This window comes from Dendrobates tinctorius, unplaced genomic scaffold (genome assembly GCF_039654945.1).
Source record: "Dendrobates tinctorius isolate UK_male_01 unplaced genomic scaffold, ASM3965494v1 ptg000070l, whole genome shotgun sequence".
Lineage (NCBI taxonomy): Eukaryota > Metazoa > Chordata > Amphibia > Anura > Dendrobatidae > Dendrobates > Dendrobates tinctorius.
Genome location: NW_027361738.1, coordinates 72,537,161 through 72,557,228, shown reverse-complemented (window position 1 = coordinate 72,557,228; position 20,068 = coordinate 72,537,161). Strand labels below are relative to the sequence as shown.

General features: G+C 44.1%; 1 protein-coding gene across 1 annotated transcript in view; it reads right to left on the bottom strand.

Moving 5' to 3' along the window:
• The window catches only part of CUBN (cubilin), a 180,968-nt gene extending 166,395 nt beyond the window's left edge, over positions 1-14,573 (bottom strand). Inside the window, exons 1-7 of the mRNA XM_073581881.1 lie at positions 14,254-14,573; positions 13,909-14,038; positions 8,245-8,340; positions 6,721-6,759; positions 4,092-4,193; positions 587-690; positions 334-460 (exon numbers count right to left, since the gene is read on the bottom strand). Of these exons, the coding sequence (XP_073437982.1) occupies positions 334-460; positions 587-690; positions 4,092-4,193; positions 6,721-6,759; positions 8,245-8,340; positions 13,909-14,038; positions 14,254-14,375 (720 nt within the window). The 5' untranslated portion in view covers positions 14,376-14,573. The remainder of the gene's footprint in view (positions 1-333; positions 461-586; positions 691-4,091; positions 4,194-6,720; positions 6,760-8,244; positions 8,341-13,908; positions 14,039-14,253) is intronic.
• Between the last annotated feature and the right edge of the window lie 5,495 nt (positions 14,574-20,068).

The window sequence follows — 20,068 nt, the reverse complement described above, 5'->3', positions numbered from 1 at the left end:
CAACATTGTTGAGACATGCAGACGACCCGTTAAATATGGTGGCCTCTTTACAATGGTGTCAGGGAACTTAAGAATTGGGCAGTTAAAATTCCTTCTGTAGGTTGATGCCTATTGAAAACGCATATCCCGGGTGAGCCAAGCATTAAGGTATGGGGGTGTAGAGGGCCAAATGTGTCACCAGCTATCTCATGTGTATAGCCAACTTTACTCTTACCGTGGACCATGGGGAATTTGTCACATCCCATGTTAGAGTTACTCCATTATAAAGCTTAATTAACTTCGGTTTTATCCATTTGATAAATTATAAAAGTTGATTTGAAGTCAATTACATACCTGGCCTTGCTGTGTTCTGTCCAAATCTATACAGACTCCATGCACACAGAGTTCTTCAGACCCTGCTTTACAGTCGTCATACTTGGAGGTACAATGTGGACCATACCACTCTGGAGTACAGGAGCAGCTGTATCACATATGGTGAATTCATATGGTAAGGTAAATGGCAAATATGAGATAGATAGATAGATAGATAGATAGATAGATAGATAGATAGATAGATAGATAGATAGATAGATAGATAGAGACTTGCCTGTAACTTCCAGGTGTGTTCTCACATAACGCTCCATTCTGACATCCCAGTCCTGTTCCGCCATATATCTGACATTCATTGACATCTTCTGCACATGTTGAACCCTTCATATTGAAGAAATAATAAAAGTCTACATAAATCACAACTCCCTTAACTTTTTTTTGCCTCATACACTCTATTTTGCTTTACGAGATGGCTGTGAGAATGCATACTGTACGCACTAAGGGAAATTAAAAAAAAGTGAGGACAATCAATAGAAAATCTTTGAACTCGTCTTTAGTGTTGGAGAAGTAGCCCTCAGCCAGTGCTCCTGCTTCTTTGAGAGAGAAGGAAAGATGCAAGGAGTACTGGATAGACACACTTGGGAACTAATTCAGGAACTGGCCATACAAAAACCAGGGGAGCAGGTTAAGGCGCTGGGCGCACAAGGACCAGGGGTTTGGGTTCAGGCACTGGCCACACACGGACCAAGGGAGCAGGTTCAGGCACTGGTCTCACAAGGACCAGGGGTTCAGGTTCAGGAACTGGCCACACATGGACCAAGGGAGCAGGTTCAGGCACTGGCCTCACAAGGACCAGGGGTTCGGGTTCAGGTTCAGGAACTGGCAACACAAGGACCAAGGGAGCAGGTTCAGGCACTGGCCTCACAATGACCAGGGGTTCAGGTTCAGGAACTGGCCACACATGGACCAAGGGAGCAGGTTCAGGCACTGGCCTCACAAGGACCAGGGGTTCGGGTTCAGGAACTGGCCGCACACGGACCAAGGGAGCAGGTTCAGGCACTGGCTTCACAAGGACCAGGGGTTTGGGTTCAGGAACTGGCCACACAAGGACCAAGGGAGCAGGTTCAGGCACTGGCCTCACAAGGACCAGGGGTTCAGGTTCAGGAACTCTGGCCACACATGGACCAAGGGAGCAGGTTCAGGAACTGGCCACACATGGACCAAGGGAGCAGGTTCAGGCACTGGCCTCACAAGGACCAGGGGTTCGGGTTCAGGAACTGGCCAAACATGGACCAAGGGAGCAGGTTAAGGCACTGGCCACATAAGGACCACGGGTTTGGGTTCAGGAACTGGCCGCACACGGACCAAGGGAGCAGGTTCAGGCACTGGCCTCACAAGGACCAGGGGTTCGGGTTCAGGAACTGGCCAAACATGGACCAAGGGAGCAGGTTAAGGCACTGGCCACATAAGGACCACGGGTTTGGGTTCAGGAACTGGCCGCACACGGACCAACGGAGCAGGTTCAGGCACTGGCCTCACAAGGACCAGGGGTTCGGGTTCAGGAACTGGCCAAACATGGACCAAGGGAGCAGGTTAAGGCACTGGCCAGATAAGGACCAGGGGTTTGGGTTCAGGAACTGGCTGCACACGGACCAAGGGAGCAGATTCAGGACCTGGCCTCACAAGGACCAGGGATCAGGTTCTAACTTCAGAATATGTATGCAGCCATTTGAAAGAACCGTCATTATGTGTCAATATATTCATCTTCCATCTCCGTAGGTCTTTATAATTGATTACAAGGACAGAACTGAATTGTAGGAGCCAACAAAAATGATCGGAGTTGAAATAACTTCAACTAAATGGCTGCATGGCGTTCAGTTGTCCTGATCTTGTTCTATATGGTCACTCGGCCAAACAGGATGGAACTAACATAATTATTACACGGTAAGTGCTATAGTCGTAGTATCTTGCTGTACAATACAAGCTTATTACAAACTGGAACAAATAATTCCTAGGTCTGACCAATCAGGCAGAAAATCATCTGCCACTGACTACAATAATATGGCATTAAATGGTCAAGGACAGAGAAATAGCGCCACTCTTGTCTATGGGCTGCATATAGTATAGCAGCTGAGATTCCTATACTTTAATAGGGATGAGCTGTAGTACCAGACTCAATCCCTGCACAAAGGAGACGCTGACTCTTTAAACTAATTAAGGAAAACTATTAAAGGGTTACTCCCATCTTTGTAGATGGATATTGTTAGATAGAGCTTGTAAAAGCACTTTTTCAATTTACTGATTATTAAAATTTTCAGCCATTTTCGAGCAATAAAAACTTTTCTTAATTGATTGTTTACATGGAAACCGACCTCTACTCCCATCTAAATTGTAAACACTGTGCTGAAGCTAGCTGGTGATTAGGAAGTAACAGCATCAAATCAGTACTTACAAGCTCAATAGAAAAGAGCTTGTAAGCAATGTGTGTGTTATACTGTCTAGCAGAGGTGTTCGATCACCAAGGCAATGAGCTATAAACGAAAGAAAACTGTTAATATCTCAAAAACGGATGAAAATTTAAATAAACAGTAAATTGCGAAATTGCTTGTATTTACAAGGCCTATCCAACAAAGATGGGAATAACCCTTTATGGTTCCACTTTACTCTCCTATCAATTCGCTTAATACCACAGTGCGTAATGTCTTGATTTGATCTAATTTGGCCAATAAGTAAAGACAAACCAAATAGCGACCCAGTTGCCAATCCAGAAGCAAGGTCAATTTAGATGGTGAAGATAAATTAAAAAAAAAAAGTCCTTTGACATATTGCCAAAATTTAGATAAAAGATTAAATTATGTAAAAACACGCCGCCGCTATGAACACAAACCGCACCCCTCACTTCCTCCAATCGCTCAACTCTTTACTTGTATGAAAAAAAAACACACAATAGCGATCGCCTGTAATTTAAGTTAGAATTTTCAAAATAAAAAAAATAACTGAATATAAAAAAATACCTATGTTTTAAAAATATAGTCCTCTATGTCACAAAAAAACATCTTTTTCCTTTTTGCACCATGTATATACTGTATGTGTCTAGTTAAGAGGGAGTGACCCTCAAGAAGACGCCCATAAAAAAAGAGTTGATGACCACACCCACTTGGCTAATAAGATTAGATTTATATAAAGGGAAGAGGAACCTGTATATTGGGAACGGAGAGGCGCAGAAAGAAAAGAAAAACATCTCCAGATTCAGGAGAACGGCGGCATTTACACCAGGTTAAAAAGAAAACATATTTATGGTAAGTGACATTATAGGATGCCCATTAAACCGATGGGTTGACCGTGTAATGCAGGACAGGTCCGTCAGAAGGAGGAACTCTTGTTGAAAACATTAAAGAGGGTAGGAAGCATTGTAGAAAAGAGGATACTCCCCACTGGAGTTCTCCTCCGGTCCAGAGCTGCCGTTCCTTTGTTCTCTCCGTTGGGACCAGAAAAGATGACATCCCGGCCACCAGTCACCTAATCCTGCAGCCAATCAGTGGCTCCGGCAGTTTGGTGACTGGTGGTTGGAATGTCATCACAGCAGAAGTCGGAATCGGGCCGGAATGTTGCGTTACGAGTTTTGTAAACACAGCAATCGTTTTAAAAGCTGCAGGGATTGGTTAACTGTCGCCCTGCCAGGTTTGCGTATTATTGCCGATCTTGTCCGGAGCTGAGAAGCCAGATTATGTGGATCTGATTGTAACATTGCTAGGTGACTGAACACTAGGTCGGTTCCTTACCGTCCAATAATTGGAGCACATACAAAAGAAGGAATCTACAAGATCGAGGCACGTTCCAGAGTTCTGGCACGGATTAGTAGTGCAGGTTTTCCGGCTGATTTTCTGAAATAAAAAAAGATGAACACTAAATTGACTTCTCTGATGCTGCCAGTAGGAGAACAAAAAAATGCACATCATTGATCATAGATAAGGACTTACGTATTCAATGTTTGTTCATAACATTTTTCTTAATATGTAAATGATCTTTACAGCTCATTCACATATTAAGAAAAATATGGATTACTCTGGAATAAGACATCGGAGTGCAGATATCAAGATATATTCAACATTCTATGAGGTACATGCCCATATAGACGCTTTAGGGGAGTTGATCCTACTGATTCCTTTTAAAAGGTTATTCTCATTTTGTTAAATGGGTAAAAATGTAAAATGCTTGTAAAAAATCAAACCATTTTGCGATTTACTTCTTATTAAAAATTCTCTCCAATCTCAAGAAAGGACAGATTTTGAATTTTATAGCTTACCGCTCATTTCCTAGTTACCGGCCACCTCTGTAGTCTTTTTAGCGGTGGCTGGCTTCCTAAGCAAAGAGCGCGTACTTGCAAGTTCTTGGATTTAGTGCAAGCTCTGCTCTGAAGGTGGCCGAATAGCTAGATCGGGTCAGCTTTAGTATCTCTGTGCTGTTCTGGTTCAGCTCAGTCGGTAGAGCATCACACTTTTAATCTGAGGGTCCAGGGTTCAAGTCCCTGTTCGGGCAGAAGGTTTTAATAAAGAGGAAAACAATAAACGTGATATTTTGTAAAGCACGGTGGCTCAGCGGTTAGTCCCGGGTTTGAATCCCACCAAGGACAACATCTGCAAGGAGTTTGTATGTTCTCCCCGTGTTTGTGTGGGTTTCCTCCGGGTTCTCCGGTTTTCTCCCACATTCCAAAGACATTCTGATAGGGAATTTAGATTGTTAGCCCATCGGGGACAGTGATGATAATGTGTGCAAACTGTAAAGCGCTGCGGAATATGTTAGCGCTATTTAAAAATAAAGATTATTATTATTATTATTAATTGATGCCAAAGGAGCCCCAACCAAGTACTGAGGGCATTTACTGATCATACATTTCAGGAGGCCAACATTTCGGATTCTAAAATCATTACTTTATGCTGGTGTTATAAAGTATTCTAATTTACTGAGATAATGACCTTTACTGGGATGATTTAGTGAATCCTGCTTTGAGCAGGGGGTTGGATCAGATGGCCCAGGAGGTCCCTTCCAACTCTACGATTCTATGATTCTATGCTCACGCTTGCCGCTTTTCTGTCAATCTTCTGGAGTGCACCAATCCCCCAGCAAGCAGGAAGCACGGAGGCACGGGAGCGGTGCGCTCCTGAAGAATAATCATAAGTCAATCCCGTCAAGGGCAGGGACAATTTTTTTTTTGTATTTTGTTTGCTCTTCTTCTATAATAGCCTGTAGTATCAAGAAGTTGTAGATTTAAATAACACCGTTCACTTTACCGTATTATTTACTGAAAACGGGAAAAGAACAGAAAAAATAAATCCAAGTGAAGTGAAATGGTGAAACAAAAAACCCACGCGATTCTATCTTTGAAGTTTCGCTTTTACAGCGTTATGTAATATAAAATGACCTGGTGATATGATTCTCTGGGTGAGTATGATGGTGGAGGTACAAAACTTGTAGAGATTTTTATTATTTTAGTGATTTTAAAATATGTTGAACTTTGTAAAGAAGAATTTAGTATGTGCCGCTATTTTCCGAGACCTGTAATTTTATTTTGAATGCTGTGCGGTAGTTTTTATTGATACCATCTTTCGGTAAATACACCAAATTTCACCGTTTTGGATTCATTTTTGTATGGAGTTAGAGTGTTATGGGTTTACTGCGACAGAGAGGAACCAGAAGACCGCAGCATCTGATTTCTCCTACTCCTGCGCTGTTTAGAAGGACTTCACCTTCATATTAAACGGTGCAGGTTTCTTTTACCAGATCAGGGGTTAATCTGCTCAGTTGAGAGCTCCTGGAAGCTTATGCCGCATTAAGGCTCTCAGCTGAGTTTATTCAATATCTATGGGCCTCACAGAAACAATCGAGTTTAGCACATGTTCCGAGGGTTCACTAACTCTCATCATTTATAGTTCATCTGGCCTTTATTAGACCCTTTGATCACGAGGAGGGGGCGAGGCATGAGAAAGTGGCTTGATCATTAAAAATAAAAATACACCTAACTAATGCTCTTTACAGGGCATGTCCATAATTTGTCGAGTAGGGTTAAATTGTGCAGCAGATAAGTCATGTATTAATGTAAGATCATGAATCTTTGTTTTCTATGTGTCATTTTGGCTACACCACAGCACACATAAGAAACCAGGAAAGCTGCTTTGTCAATTAACTGTACATGATTATTCTGGCCGATGAGGCAACTATATGTATTTTATCACTATATAAACAGCGACATAACTTGAAAGCTCAACGGCCCCAATGGGAAAAAAATCTTCAACATGGCCCCCAACTATTATGAGTCTTTAATAGTATTAGTCTTCTTATGAAGGCCTCCGTAAGCTCCGGGGCCGGGTGTGACATGCTATATTTATTCCTCTACCTTTATTCGTGTCTTACCTCTTGTAGCTGTTGAACTCGGTTTTCAACATCTGTAAACTAAGGGCAAAAGCGACAAAAAAAAAAAAAAATGAGAAATGCATTCAGTACCTGTCACAATGACATTCATACTCATGGACCTGCGGCTCAGACCTGGTCCCTTGGTTCTGAGATAAGCAGAGGTACAGGAAGGCCCCATAGACTTCTATGAGGATGGAATCATGGTTGTGTATGACTTAAAGGATGTGTGAAGCCCTACCACGGTTGTGTGCATAGGCCTCAAGATCAGCATTTTCTTCAATTTGATCACTGCAAGCAGGGTTGGACTGGCCCACCAGAGAACCGGAGAATCCTTCGGTGGGCCCTGGCTTCTCCTTAAGGAGAGTTCAAAGTGCAAACCTTGCAGCTGCTATGGGAACTTTGAGTAGGGGAGAAAGGTGTGCCCCCAGAATAAAATCCTCTGGTGGGCCCAGTGTTCTTCAGTCTGACACTGACTGCAAGATTAAGGTTTTTGGGTGCTATTGCATTGGCGTCTATGGAAATTATTGTTAACGGTAATGGTGAAAAGTGGAACTGCCAGTAAAATGTGTGCAAGTGGATCGGTCACCAGATTTCACTGCATTTGTTTTTAAATGAAGCTCTTAGACCTAATGAGGCTGGTGTACAGCTAAAGATAGAGCTAATCAGTCCAAGTGTATCCAGTATGTGCTCCCCCAGCGTACTGACTGACAGCTGCAGCTTGTACTGAGCAGTATGATATTTCAGCAGCAGGGAGGAGGGACACCGAGGAGCTGTCAATTATACTGGGTGTATAGAGATTCAGCTGCAGGAATGAGGGACACAAAAGAGCTGCTAATCCAGTTAGGTGGGCAAGGATTCAGCAGCAGCAGCAGGTAGGAGCTGTCAGCCAGGCTTGATGGGCATAGATTTAGCAGCAGGGAGGAGGGACACTGAGGAGCTGTTAATCAAGTTAGGTGGACAGAAATTCAGCAGCAGCAGGAAGGGGGGTCACTGAGGAGCCAGGAATGATTGGCATAGATTTTGCAGCAGCAGGTAGGAGAGTCACTGAGGAGCTGTCAGTCAGGCTTGATAAACATAGATTTAGCAGCAGCAGCAGGGAGGAGGGACACTGGAGAGCTGTCAGGTTTGATGGGTATTGATTTAGGCGGAATGGTAAAGAGGAGGGACACTAAAGAAGCTGTCAATCAGACTGGGTGGGTAAAGCTTAAGACTAACATTTTCAAAATGGATTGTATGACCTTTCTGATATGGATTGTCACCGTAAGTACACAAACCTCATCAGGTCTAAGAGACTTATGTAATCGTGTATGCATTTTGTATTGTAAACTCTGGTGACAGGAGCGCTTGAAAAAAAATGCATTTCTGAAATCACAAGGATCTACGGTAAGGTATGAATAATTATACTGATAGATCAGGGAGAACCACAACCTCTTTGTTCATGTGCCAGGCATCAATATTACAGTCCATGTAAATCTCTTTAACTACCTAACATCAGCTGTCAAAGCGCCATCAATAATCACAAACCTTTGTGTTGAGTAGGGCAATTTGGCTCATAACAGTCTGATTATTTCCAACAACACCGGCATTTAACACAGCAATTTCCTCTTTATTTTTATGTATCTGGAATCAAAATGAATATTATTACAATATTTTGTAATAGAAAAAAAATGATATATTTATATATATTCCATGATTTAAACAAAAAATAAATTACCGTATGCAATTTTGCTGAACTAGCAAATAATGGAGAAGAAATAGGGGCTGCTTATCTCCATTAGAAACCATTCTGAGCTATCTTTTTTAGCTTGATAAAGGGAATCTTGCCTTCCCAAAACGCATTGATGTCTTAGAATTCTCATTTTTATCAGTTATTTGCCGATTGCTGCAATAAATTCATCAGTCTACCAAACCATCTATATATGATTATATGCAGTGGGCATCTCATTTTTGCCTTTTCAAAACGCTCAAAAAGTTGGGCGATGTTAACCTTCCCCAACATACATTACCATCCATCCAAAGAATTCAGATAGTCAAAGAGGCCACTTTTTAGGTCACCTGAGTTCCCAGGTGTGACTGTTACCTCTGCGCCCTCTATAGCATCCATATAATATGCCATAAATGAGAACTTGGTGGCTTTATTGGTATCAGGGTATGGCGGTATCTCCAATGTAGCTCTAAACCATTCTTACCAATTTTTATAAATTCCCCTCTGGGAATATAGAACTAAACATTTTTACAGTATAAGCATATCCATGCAGGACACTTCTATTTTAATTTGTACAACACAAGGCAATTTCAAGCCCTTCGTGACCAAGTACATTTTCGAATGTTTTCGTACATGCGATTTTAAGAGCTCTAAAATCTTATTTTTTTTTTTTAATGAGGAAAATATGCAGAAAAAAAGGAAATACAAATTTTTCCACTCTTTTTACGTCCACACTAAAATGCATTTTTATATTTTTTTTTTTCCTCTTTCTATTAAAATCAATTTTATATATCAGACACGTGTTGTTCTTTTTTTTCAACCTGTATTGGCTAAAAAAAGCTATTCAAACTGGCAATGGGTTTCTTTTTTATTAATTTTTTTTCTCAATTTTTTTTACATTATTATAATTTTTTACTTTAATTCTTTTTTGATGTATTTTACTTTTTGTCTCCCCCGTAAGGTCATGAAAAGACTATTTGGGGCTATTTAAACATTAATTTATTATTATATATATCTTATTTCCCCTGTAACTTGGCTGGAATATTAGCCCTAGTTACAGAGGAAATCCAGTCTCCTGGTTGCACAGCAGAGCTGGTTCAGGTCTGTTAGGAACCAGCAGCTCCAAAGATCACACAATTGCTGGGTCCAGAGGAGAAATCACTGTAAGGCTACTTTCACACTTCAGTTTTTCTGCATCAGGCGCCATGTGGCGAAAAATGTAAAAACCAGATCCGGCGCCGGTTGCCACCGGATCCGGCTTTTTTCCCATAGACAAGCATTATCGCCGCATTGCGCCTGATGGCCATGCGGCGTGTCCGGCTTTTGCCGGATACGGCAAAAAATGCCTGTCCGGCGTCTGCAAAAAAATGTTCCCTGCAACATTTTTTTGACAGCGCCCGACCGCTTTTTTCCACAGCGCATGCCCGAAGGCTCTCTCTCCCTCTCCCTCTCCTGCACCGTCTCCAGCCTAAACAGATGATCCGGCGGGCTGCGGCTTCTACCAGATCAGGTTTGGCAACTTTTCGCCGCAGCCCGCCGGATTTCAAAAACTGAAATGTGAAAGTAGCCTTAGGCTAAAGTCACACGAGCGATGATTCTCTCTTCTGAAAGAATCGGTTTGATTATGGTAATGACAATCTGCTCCAACTCTGATCTGACCTGATCAGAGTGTCAGTTTATGGCTGGAGTCACGCTAGGGAGGAATACGGATGAGTGCTATCGCATAGCACTCGGACCAGTATTCATCTATGGGGCAGCTTCCATAAATGTTTTTTTCTCGGCCGTTTTGAGCGTCCGAGTGAAATCGCAGCATGCTGTGATTTGCACCGACACTCGGCCGTGTCTCGGCTCACTCACACCCATATGCTTATATGGGTGCGAGTGACACAGCGCACATCACTCGGATATCTTCTGAGTGCTGTGTGCTATACGCTGACCCCGGCAATGGAGGAGATAGAGAAATTAGTTTCTCTGCCTCCTCCGCAGCTGTGCTCCGATCCTCTCTGTGCGAGAGACTCAGAGAACAGAAGAGTAACACTCAGCTCCTGCTCACAGCAGAGCAGGAGCCAAGGGTCATTAGCATATCGCATCTGATACTCTCGCATCGGATGCCATACGCAAGTGGGATCCCAGCCTATCCGATCCTCTGAGATGAGAGAATCACATCACAGGTGAGAAGATGGAGAACTTAATTTCTCCATCTTCTCCATTGTCTGTGTCCACGTAAATCGGACTGCACTCGGATAGCATCCTAGTGCAGTCCAATGTTTTACCAGTACCCATAGACTTGAATGGGCGAACGTGAATCAATCTCTGAAGCCACTCGCATCCAATAAAACATCACATAGCACTCATCCGGATTATCCACTCATGTGAGTGTGCCCTTGGTGCTTCCTATACTATATACATATTGTTCATTCAGTGTTGTGTATACATTGATCAGAAAGGCAGACATGGCAATGAACCATCTCTGCCTTCTCTCTGGGGAGTCCAGCTGCTTCTGGCAGCCGACTCCTCCCTGCTGCAGCTGCACAACCTCAGCTGCTTACTCAGACCTTGGACTACTCAGTAAATGTCAGTGGGGAGTGATAGAATCAATCAGTTAGTGAGCGACTGTTTATAGAAGCATTAGTGACAGACAGATATCATGGAGAACAGTGATAAGGCTAACACTACCTGGCAGTATGCTGGACATGTTATCTGCTGCCAGCTGATCGGTGTGTTTACGTGTGAAAGTTATAAAACGATAATTACATCATCTAGAACCTATTAGAGATCATCTGCATAAACTATGATCTAATCTAACCACTGAAAGGTTCAGTAAGAGAGCCCCGGAGCCCAAGGTCTGCAGTTTAATGTCCGCAGTTTATGGTCTGAAGATTTTTTATTCTTGGAACCGTGTTCTGGAGATGATAAGAATCAGACATGTGAGATGTGATGATACAAAACACGACTCTGATAACAGCGGTGCAAACGTAACAAGCCGAGCACCACCGGCGTGTCCATCACATACTTTTTACTTTATTTAGGGTTCTATTAAATGACAGCAGAGGTCATAAAAAGTGACAGGCATTGATATGAAAAGTGTAATTCTTATAGATGAAGTTCTTATTACACAATGAAAATACTTTATTCAGATTTTCCCCAAAGGGTTCCAGCAGCAGAGCCCATCACAATGCCCTAGTAACAATGCCTCCCACTGACCCAACGACAGTATCGTCCACATCAGTGCGAAACAGCACCCCCCATAACAGAGCCAACCACAGCACCCCCATAACAGAGCCAACCAAAGCACCCCCATAACAGAGCCAACCACAGCACCCCCATAACAGAGCCAACCATAGTACCCCCCATAACAGAGCCAACCACAGCACCCCCATAACAGAGCCAACCACAGCACCCCCATAACAGAGCCAACCACAGCACCCCCATAACAGAGCCAACCACAGTACCCCCATAACAGAGCCAACCACAGCACCCCCATAACAGAGCCAACCACAGTACCCCCATAACAGAGCCAACCACAGCACCCCCCATAACAGAGCCAACCACAGTACCCCCCATAACAGAGCCAACCACAGCACCCCCATAACAGAGCCAACCACAGCACCCCCATAACAGAGCCAACCACAGCACCCCCATAACAGAGCCAACCACAGCACCCCCATAACAGAGCCAACCACAGCACCCCCCATAACAGAGCCAACCACAGCACCCCCCCAACAGAGCCAACCACAGCACCCCCATAACAGAGACAACCACAGCACCCCCATAACAGAGCCAACCACAGCACCCCCCATAACAGAGCCAACCACAGCACCCCCCCAACAGAGCCAACCACAGCACCCCCCATAACAGAGCCAACCACAGCACCCCCCATAACAGAGCCAATCACAGCACCCCCATAACAGAGCCAACCACAGCACCCCCCATAACAGAGCCAACCACAGCACCCCCCATAACAGAGCCAACCACAGCACCCCCCATAACAGAGCCAACCACAGCACCCCCCATAACAGAGCCAACCACAGCACCCCATAACAGAGCCAATCACAGCACCCCCATAACAGAGCCAACCACAGCACCCCCATAACAGAGCCAACCACAGCACCCCTCCAACAGAGCCAACCACAGCACCCCCATAACAGAGCCAACCACAGCACCCCCCATAACAGAGCCAACCACAGCACCCCCCCAACAGAGCCAACCACAGCACCCCCATAACAGAGACAACCACAGCACCCCCATAACAGAGCCAACCACAGCACCCCCCATAACAGAGCCAACCACAGCACCCCCCATAACAGAGCCAATCACAGCACCCCCATAACAGAGCCAACCACAGCACCCCCCATAACAGAGCCAACCACAGCACCCCATAACAGAGCCAACCACAGCACCCCCCATAACAGAGCCAACCACAGCACCCCATAACAGAGCCAATCACAGCACCCCCATAACAGAGCCAACCACAGCACCCCATAACAGAGCCAACCACAGCACCCCCCCAACAGAGCCAATCACAGCACCGCCATAACAGAGCCAACCACAGCACCCCCCATAACAGAGCCAATCACAGCACCCCCATAACAGAGCCAACCACAGCACCCCCATAACAGAGCCAACCACAGCACCCCATAACAGAGCCAATCACAGCACCCCCATAACAGAGCCAACCACAGCACCCCATAACAGAGCCAACCACAGCACCCCCCCAACAGAGCCAATCACAGCACCGCCATAACAGAGCCAACCACAGCACCCCCCATAACAGAGCCAACCACAGCACCCCATAACAGAGCCAACCACAGCACCCCATAACAGAGCCAATCACAGCACCCCCCATAACAGAGCCAACCACAGCATCCCCCATAACAGAGCCAACCACAGCACCCCCATAACAGAGCCAACCACAGCACCCCCATAACAGAGCCAACCACAGCAACCCCATAACAGAGCCAACCACAGCATCCCCATAACAGAGCCAACCACAGCACCCCCCCCCCCAACAGAGCCAACCCCAGCACCCCCCCATAACAGAGCCAACCACAGCACCCCACATAACAGAAAAAGAGGAAAAAATAGGTAGCCTTGCTGTCATGGTGGCTTATTAATATGATTTTAAAACCTTCCTAATAAATGTGAGTTTTAGCTTTTTTCACTAATTTTGGTGCTAGAGACCCCCTCTTTTTCCCTTTGGATTTGCCCCCATAACAGAGCCATCCACAGCACCCCCCCAACAGAGCCAACCAAAGCACCCCCATTACATGAGATAAGCACCCCACCATCATGAGAAAGTCACCGAAAGTATGAGAAAGACCCCATAAAGAGCACCGCAGTACAGACATGTCTATTGCAATGAAATACAGCTCCCAACACATCCGCTAATTATAAAGTTGACTTTCTGTTATTGATTGCAAAGTCCTGCGGAAAATATTGGAGCTGTATAAATAAAATTATTATTGAAATTATCATAACGTTACCTGGGTCAGAAGTTCTGTCAGGTCATCATCATTAATTTTTATTTTCCCATAGGAATTGGTTTTGAATTCAATACTTTTGGTTTGGCTTACGCAAAATATTAAATTTCCATTTTCAGAAGACATTCGGGGCCTAAGGAAGAAAAGAACATCTAAAATAAACATCACTCCGACGTGCAATCGTCCTAAAGAGAAGTCTTGCTCTGATCAAGGAGGAATATTTACCCGAAGAATACAGGTCACGCTCTACCTAGTCACAAATGGCTGATACCAGAAAACACTAGAGGCTGTTAATCTGTCCAGCATACACACATACGAGATTAAATGAATCCAATCTTCATCACTTACTGGTCAGTATTCACATCTCTTTTCTCTCTTGTTTTCACAGGTTCTCCCAGTTGACATATTAGTCCAGAAAGGATTAATAATGCCACTCTCAGGTGCCTGTGGATCCGGCCTGGAGAAAGCATGGTGCTGCTGGCTCCCTCCAGGCAGAGCTGTCCAAGTAGATGTCTTGGAGGTTTATACAGAGCCGCCCTTTGGTCTTGTGGATCTGATCATTCCCACGTAACTTGCAGAAAATAGTTAACGCAAGCTCTTCATTCACATTAATTGTTCACTGCGGGTAATGGAAAGGGACAAAGGGCTGACTAGTTACACATCAAACACCTATGAATGCTGCATGTCTGTTATCCATCAGCTTCATGACCTTTGCAACAAAAAAAATAACCCCAACAAAATGCAATCATCTGCTTTAAAAAGTCAAAATATGTCAGTATTCATAGAGAGTGCATCGTAGGAGGCTGCGACAGTTCGTATGTACCGTAACTCATTTATAAAGTAGTAAATCACAAAATATTTATTATACATAACTGAAAAGTCAAGTGAAAGAGTAGTAGCTTCCCATTTCTGAAAGGTGTAATGGTAAAGTCATTCATGGATGGTTTTATAAAAAAAATGGGGCCCTATCCCTAACCTACACTTGATAACCCTAACCTCCAATGATTAGCCATAACCCTAACCCCCACTGGTTAGCTCTAACTCCCACTAGTGAGCTCTAACCTCTACTGGTTAGCCCTAATCCTCACTGGTTAGCCCTTACCCTAACCTCCAATGGTTAGCCATAACCCTAACCCCCACTGGTTAGCTCTAACTCCCACTAGTGAGCTCTAACCTCTACTGGTTAGCCCTAATCCTCACTGGTTAGCCCTTACCCTAACCTCCAATGGTTAGCCATAACCCTAACCCCCACTGATTAGCTCTAACCCCCACTACTTAACCCTAACCTTTACTGGTTAGCCCTTACCCTAACCTCCACTGGTTAGCCCTTACCCTCACCTCCACTGGTTAGCCCTCACCCTAACCCCCACTGGTTAACCCAAACCCTAACTTCCACTGGTTAGCCCTAACGCAAATGGATGCAAATTGTCTATAGAGAGCCATAAACTTTAGAATGTCTGCTGAATATGTCAATTCTGCCAGGCCCGGTCATCCATCTATTGTATATGACAATTTAGGATTTTTCCCTTGATGGCTAATATCAAGAAAGAAAAAGAAGATTGGGTTGATGGATTTCATTTTGCCTCATGTCTCTGGGGAGGTTAACCATCTAATGTGTAAGAAGGTTTCCTGATTTGCCTCTATGGGCAGATTTCGGAGCAAAATGACATTGGGCTGATGGATTCTGACCTGTTTGTCCTTGACGGTCTAAGGCAGCCATGCACACTACCATACTACAATCAGCCTCTAACTCGTACCCTGATACTTTTGAAGGACAGCTGAGAAAGGTTTGAAAAGGAATTATCTAATATTTATTCAGCCATTCAAGCCACCACCATAAATCTATTAAGTTAGTTGATAAGTGGCAATTTTTGTATGAAGCTAATAAGGGGGCATATGTGAAAGAAAAGGCACCATGTTGGGAACTAGGTTTTGCCCATTGTTATTCATTAAACAGAAACCTTGAAATTTCTTAACTCCAAGGTAATGTAGCAGATTTTTGGCCCATGATAGGAATACCACCTGCCCCCATAGCGGTCCCACATAACCTTTCTTTTTCTTGATTATTTGATGACCAAGTTTACCTTGACCTTTACAAGTAACAGATTTAATGTACTAAAATAGTTCAAGATTTAAAAATTATTAATTGGCCCAGTGGGTAGACACATGTGGATTGGTGAGTGCTGTGGGTGGATTTCATATGTCAAAGATGAATAGCAAGAACATTTACATCAAAACTATAGGACTTTCAGGAAAGGGGTGTGAAATGTTATAGTAATTACATATTATGTCCAGTGATATGAGCACAGTTATGATTTGAGTGCAGTTAAACTTGTATTTATTTAATCCATCGTCTCTAAGGATTTGTACTAACCGTGGACTCTTTGATCAAGGATATAATCATAACCACAGAATGATCTCTGTTGTAAGCTTCTAATGGTTCATAGAAGAATGCCTCAGAACCTATACAAGAGGCTGATTCATTATGTCTCCAGTCCTTTACTATGACTTTATTTCTGAAGAATTCTTGGTTGTCGATCAGAAACATAATGATCATTAAAGGGGTTTTCTCACGAATTACATTTACCAATTATCCAAATTGTCCGATTACTGGGACCCCTATTTTCACAAAAAAAGGGAATCCTGTTCTTTCTCAGAGATCAGAACTTAAGGGGAATCTGTCACCCCATTTTTCGAGTATCAGCTGCCGGCACCGCCATCAGAGGCTTATCTACAGCATTTTGTAATGCTGTAGATAAGCCCCCTGATATAACCTGAAAGATAAGAAAAATGAGTTATATTATACTCACCGGAGGGCGGTCCGGTCTCGGTCCGATAAGTGTTGCTGTCCGGTGCCTCCCATCTTCTAACAGTGATGTCCTCTTTGCTGCCTGTCATGGCTCCTGCGCAGGCGCACTGCTCTGCCCTGTTGAGTGCAGAGCAGAGTACTGCAGTGCGCAGGCGCCAGACCTCTCCTGGCGCCTGCGCACTGCAGGACTCTGCCCTCAACAGGGCAGAGCAGTGCGCCTGCGCAGGAGCCACGACAGGTAGTCACAAAGAGGGCATCACCGTTAGAAGATGGGAGGAGCCGGACCGGACCGCGACACCCATCGGACCAAAATCGGACCTCCCCTGGGTGAGTATAATCTAACTCATTTTTCTTATCTTTCAGGTTACATCGGGGGCTTTTCAACAGCATTACAGAATGCCGTAGATAAGCTCCTGATGGCGGTACCGGCAGCTGATGCTCGAAAAATGGGGTGACAGATTCCCTTTAATTGAAGTGGAATAGTTGAGCCTCCACGCTACAGCTCTGGTCACTGTCAAAGGGTGTTACGCTCCTGTCCTGGCTGGGTCAGACTCTGCTCCTTTTCCCTATGTGCACCACCCTTTTCTGTGCTCCACGTTTTGTTTTACAAGTTGCCCGGCGTTTCTCTGTGAAATCATCTCCTTAAGGCCAGTTAAACATACACCCGTGTCTTAGTACTGAGACTTTAGAGTTTGATTTCTTTGGAGTGTTCCAGCATCAGTTCAGTCATGTTTTGATGCTCCTGACTCCTTCCAGTTAACCTCCTGTTATTTGATTCTGTTCATATTGTGCAATATACCTCTAGTTCCTATGTGTGCTTCTGCCGACTTGCCATTTCCCTTTTGTCTGCCCTCCTATTCCTACAGCTCCAGTGTGTCCAAATCCTCACTTCTCCACATGCCCACCAGCCATCTATACTAAGACCCTGGGTCCGTGTGACCACCCTGACCTGTGACTTTGTGAATCTACCTCACCAAGTGAGCCTAGTAAAGGGGCTGACGTAAGCGTGACAGCTCCATTCAATCTCTAACTACCAGTGATGAGCCAACGTGCTCGGAATATGTCGAATCTGGGCCTGCTCGTATATTATGTTCGAGTCTCTGTGGCTGCATGATTTGCGGCTGTTAGACATCTTCAACACGTGGGGATTCCCTAAGAAACAAGCAATCCCAACAGGTGTTGAATCTAACAGCCGCAAATGATGCAGCTGCGGGGACTCGAACATAATATACGAGCACTCCCAGATGCTCAGATAATACCAAACCGTGCTCGGATAAGACGTCATCCGAGCACATTTTCTCATCACTACTAGCCACATTTTTGAAGAATAGGCGCATGGAGCTCCCATTCTAGCGAACAGGGGGTGTACTATTTCCTACTTGCAGGATATATTTTTTCTCGACGTCCTAAAGATAAAATCAGAATTCTGATGATTTTCTGCTACCGGCATACAAAATCTTGTATTACGGAGCTTACACATTAAAGTAAAAAAATTACATTATTTTGAAAATGTTTGTATCACGAGAAGATTGTATGTGGAGTTTAAAAATTCTATTTTTTGAAGATTAGATAATGAATCACTTTTAAAAAGAATCTGACAGTAGATTCATGCTGCCAGGACCACAGGCGGCTTGAATAAGGCATCCTGTAGATGTGCCACAAATGTACAAGGACTATCCATTCCATCATCAAATGATATATCAGAAAATGGTGCTAGCACGCAAAAAAAAAAAAAAACAAGCACTCATACAGCTGTTTATTGGGGGAAAGCTTTAAAAAAAACAAAAAAAAACTATTGCTCTCTACTTGCAAAACTAAAATAAAAATTCTGTGGACTATTGCTCCAAAATAGGAATGATCCTAAATGAGCTAAAAGAAGTTGATGCTCATATACCGGTATGTTTTATAAAAAGAAATAATGCGAACAGTCAGAATGATTTTGAAAAGATTTTTCAGGAGGAATAGAGATTTCTTATGAAATTCTTTCAGCGTTGCATTTCCCCATCGATTCCAATCAGGAAATGACATGCAAAATCTCATATAACAAAAATATTCTTCGCGATTGCACAACACAGGGAACATTTGCATTATTGGGTACAGTTTAGTACAACAGAATGACCACTATTGCCCCAATGGCAGGGCCCCGCGAGAATCATAAATTAGGACCCATGTGTCTGTCAAGTGTTTCCTGACTTTTGCTCTGGTCCAGGAAGCATGAATCAGAGCATGGCTTCAAGACTGAAGCCAGGTAGGTCTTTGACCGAAACGCGTTTCAGAGAAAACCTTGTTTGAAGAGGCGGCCGGATTCTCCCTGGCTGCAGTGGATTGACCGATCTCTATCATGTATGTACAAAGAAAGAGACCTGTCAATCACAAAGAGCGGTGCTGAGAGAATCATCTCTTTGTACAGTCTCCAGCTCTCTCCCTGAAATATAGCGAAAAACATACCGCGCAATTGTACAGCCATGGCTCTGTGTGGCAGCATAAATTGAGGAAAGTCATAAATGGGGTTGCACAAGCCTGAACATTTATGGAATGTACATTGGATATTGCAGCAATATTTGATAGAAGTTGGTCCTACCCCTTGGACAGTGAGGGTGATCAATGAGTGGAACAAGTTGCCAAGACGGGTGGTGAGTTCTCCTTCAATGGAAGTCTTCGCACAGAGGCTGGACAGACATCTGTCCGAGATGGTTTAGTGAATCCTGCTTTGAGCAGGGGGTTGGACCAGATGACCCAGGAGGTCCCTTCCAACTCTACCATTCTATGAGAATGGGTCCAGTTGAGCTCTGCTGTCAGAGGTGGATGATAGAGAACACAAGGTACAAGGGTCATAATGGTACTCCATGGTCACTGGCCGAGAGCCCTGGAAACCCCCTCATACCTGCTGACATCCCTGGAGCCTCTTCTGAATAGAAGCCCCAGCGTGACCACAAACCAGATCTAAACCGGGGGGTCAAAGCGTTACTGCTGCTTCTGCATTAGTGATGCAATAACAAAGCACGCTTATCAATACTGGATCCTGAATCCATCTTCTTGTACTTGGCCCTTGTGTGTGTCGAGCCACAAAGACTATATTGGGCCAAGTTTACTAATGAAAAAAGGTATCGGGAAATTAGCAGGAAAGAAAGGGTTTGCAGGATTCCTGTGCTGCAACCACAGACTATTCATCTGGCTAATGCAAATATTTTTGGTCATTTCTAGTAGCCGCCTATGATGCCTGTTTATTTCTATGGGAGTTCCAAAAATTGCTTAATGCGCGTCCACTGATAGTTGCATGCGATGGAGCCCTGTTTTCCGGATGCAAGTCCTGACTGTAGGACCCATTGAGACATTTAGTGTATCCTATGGATT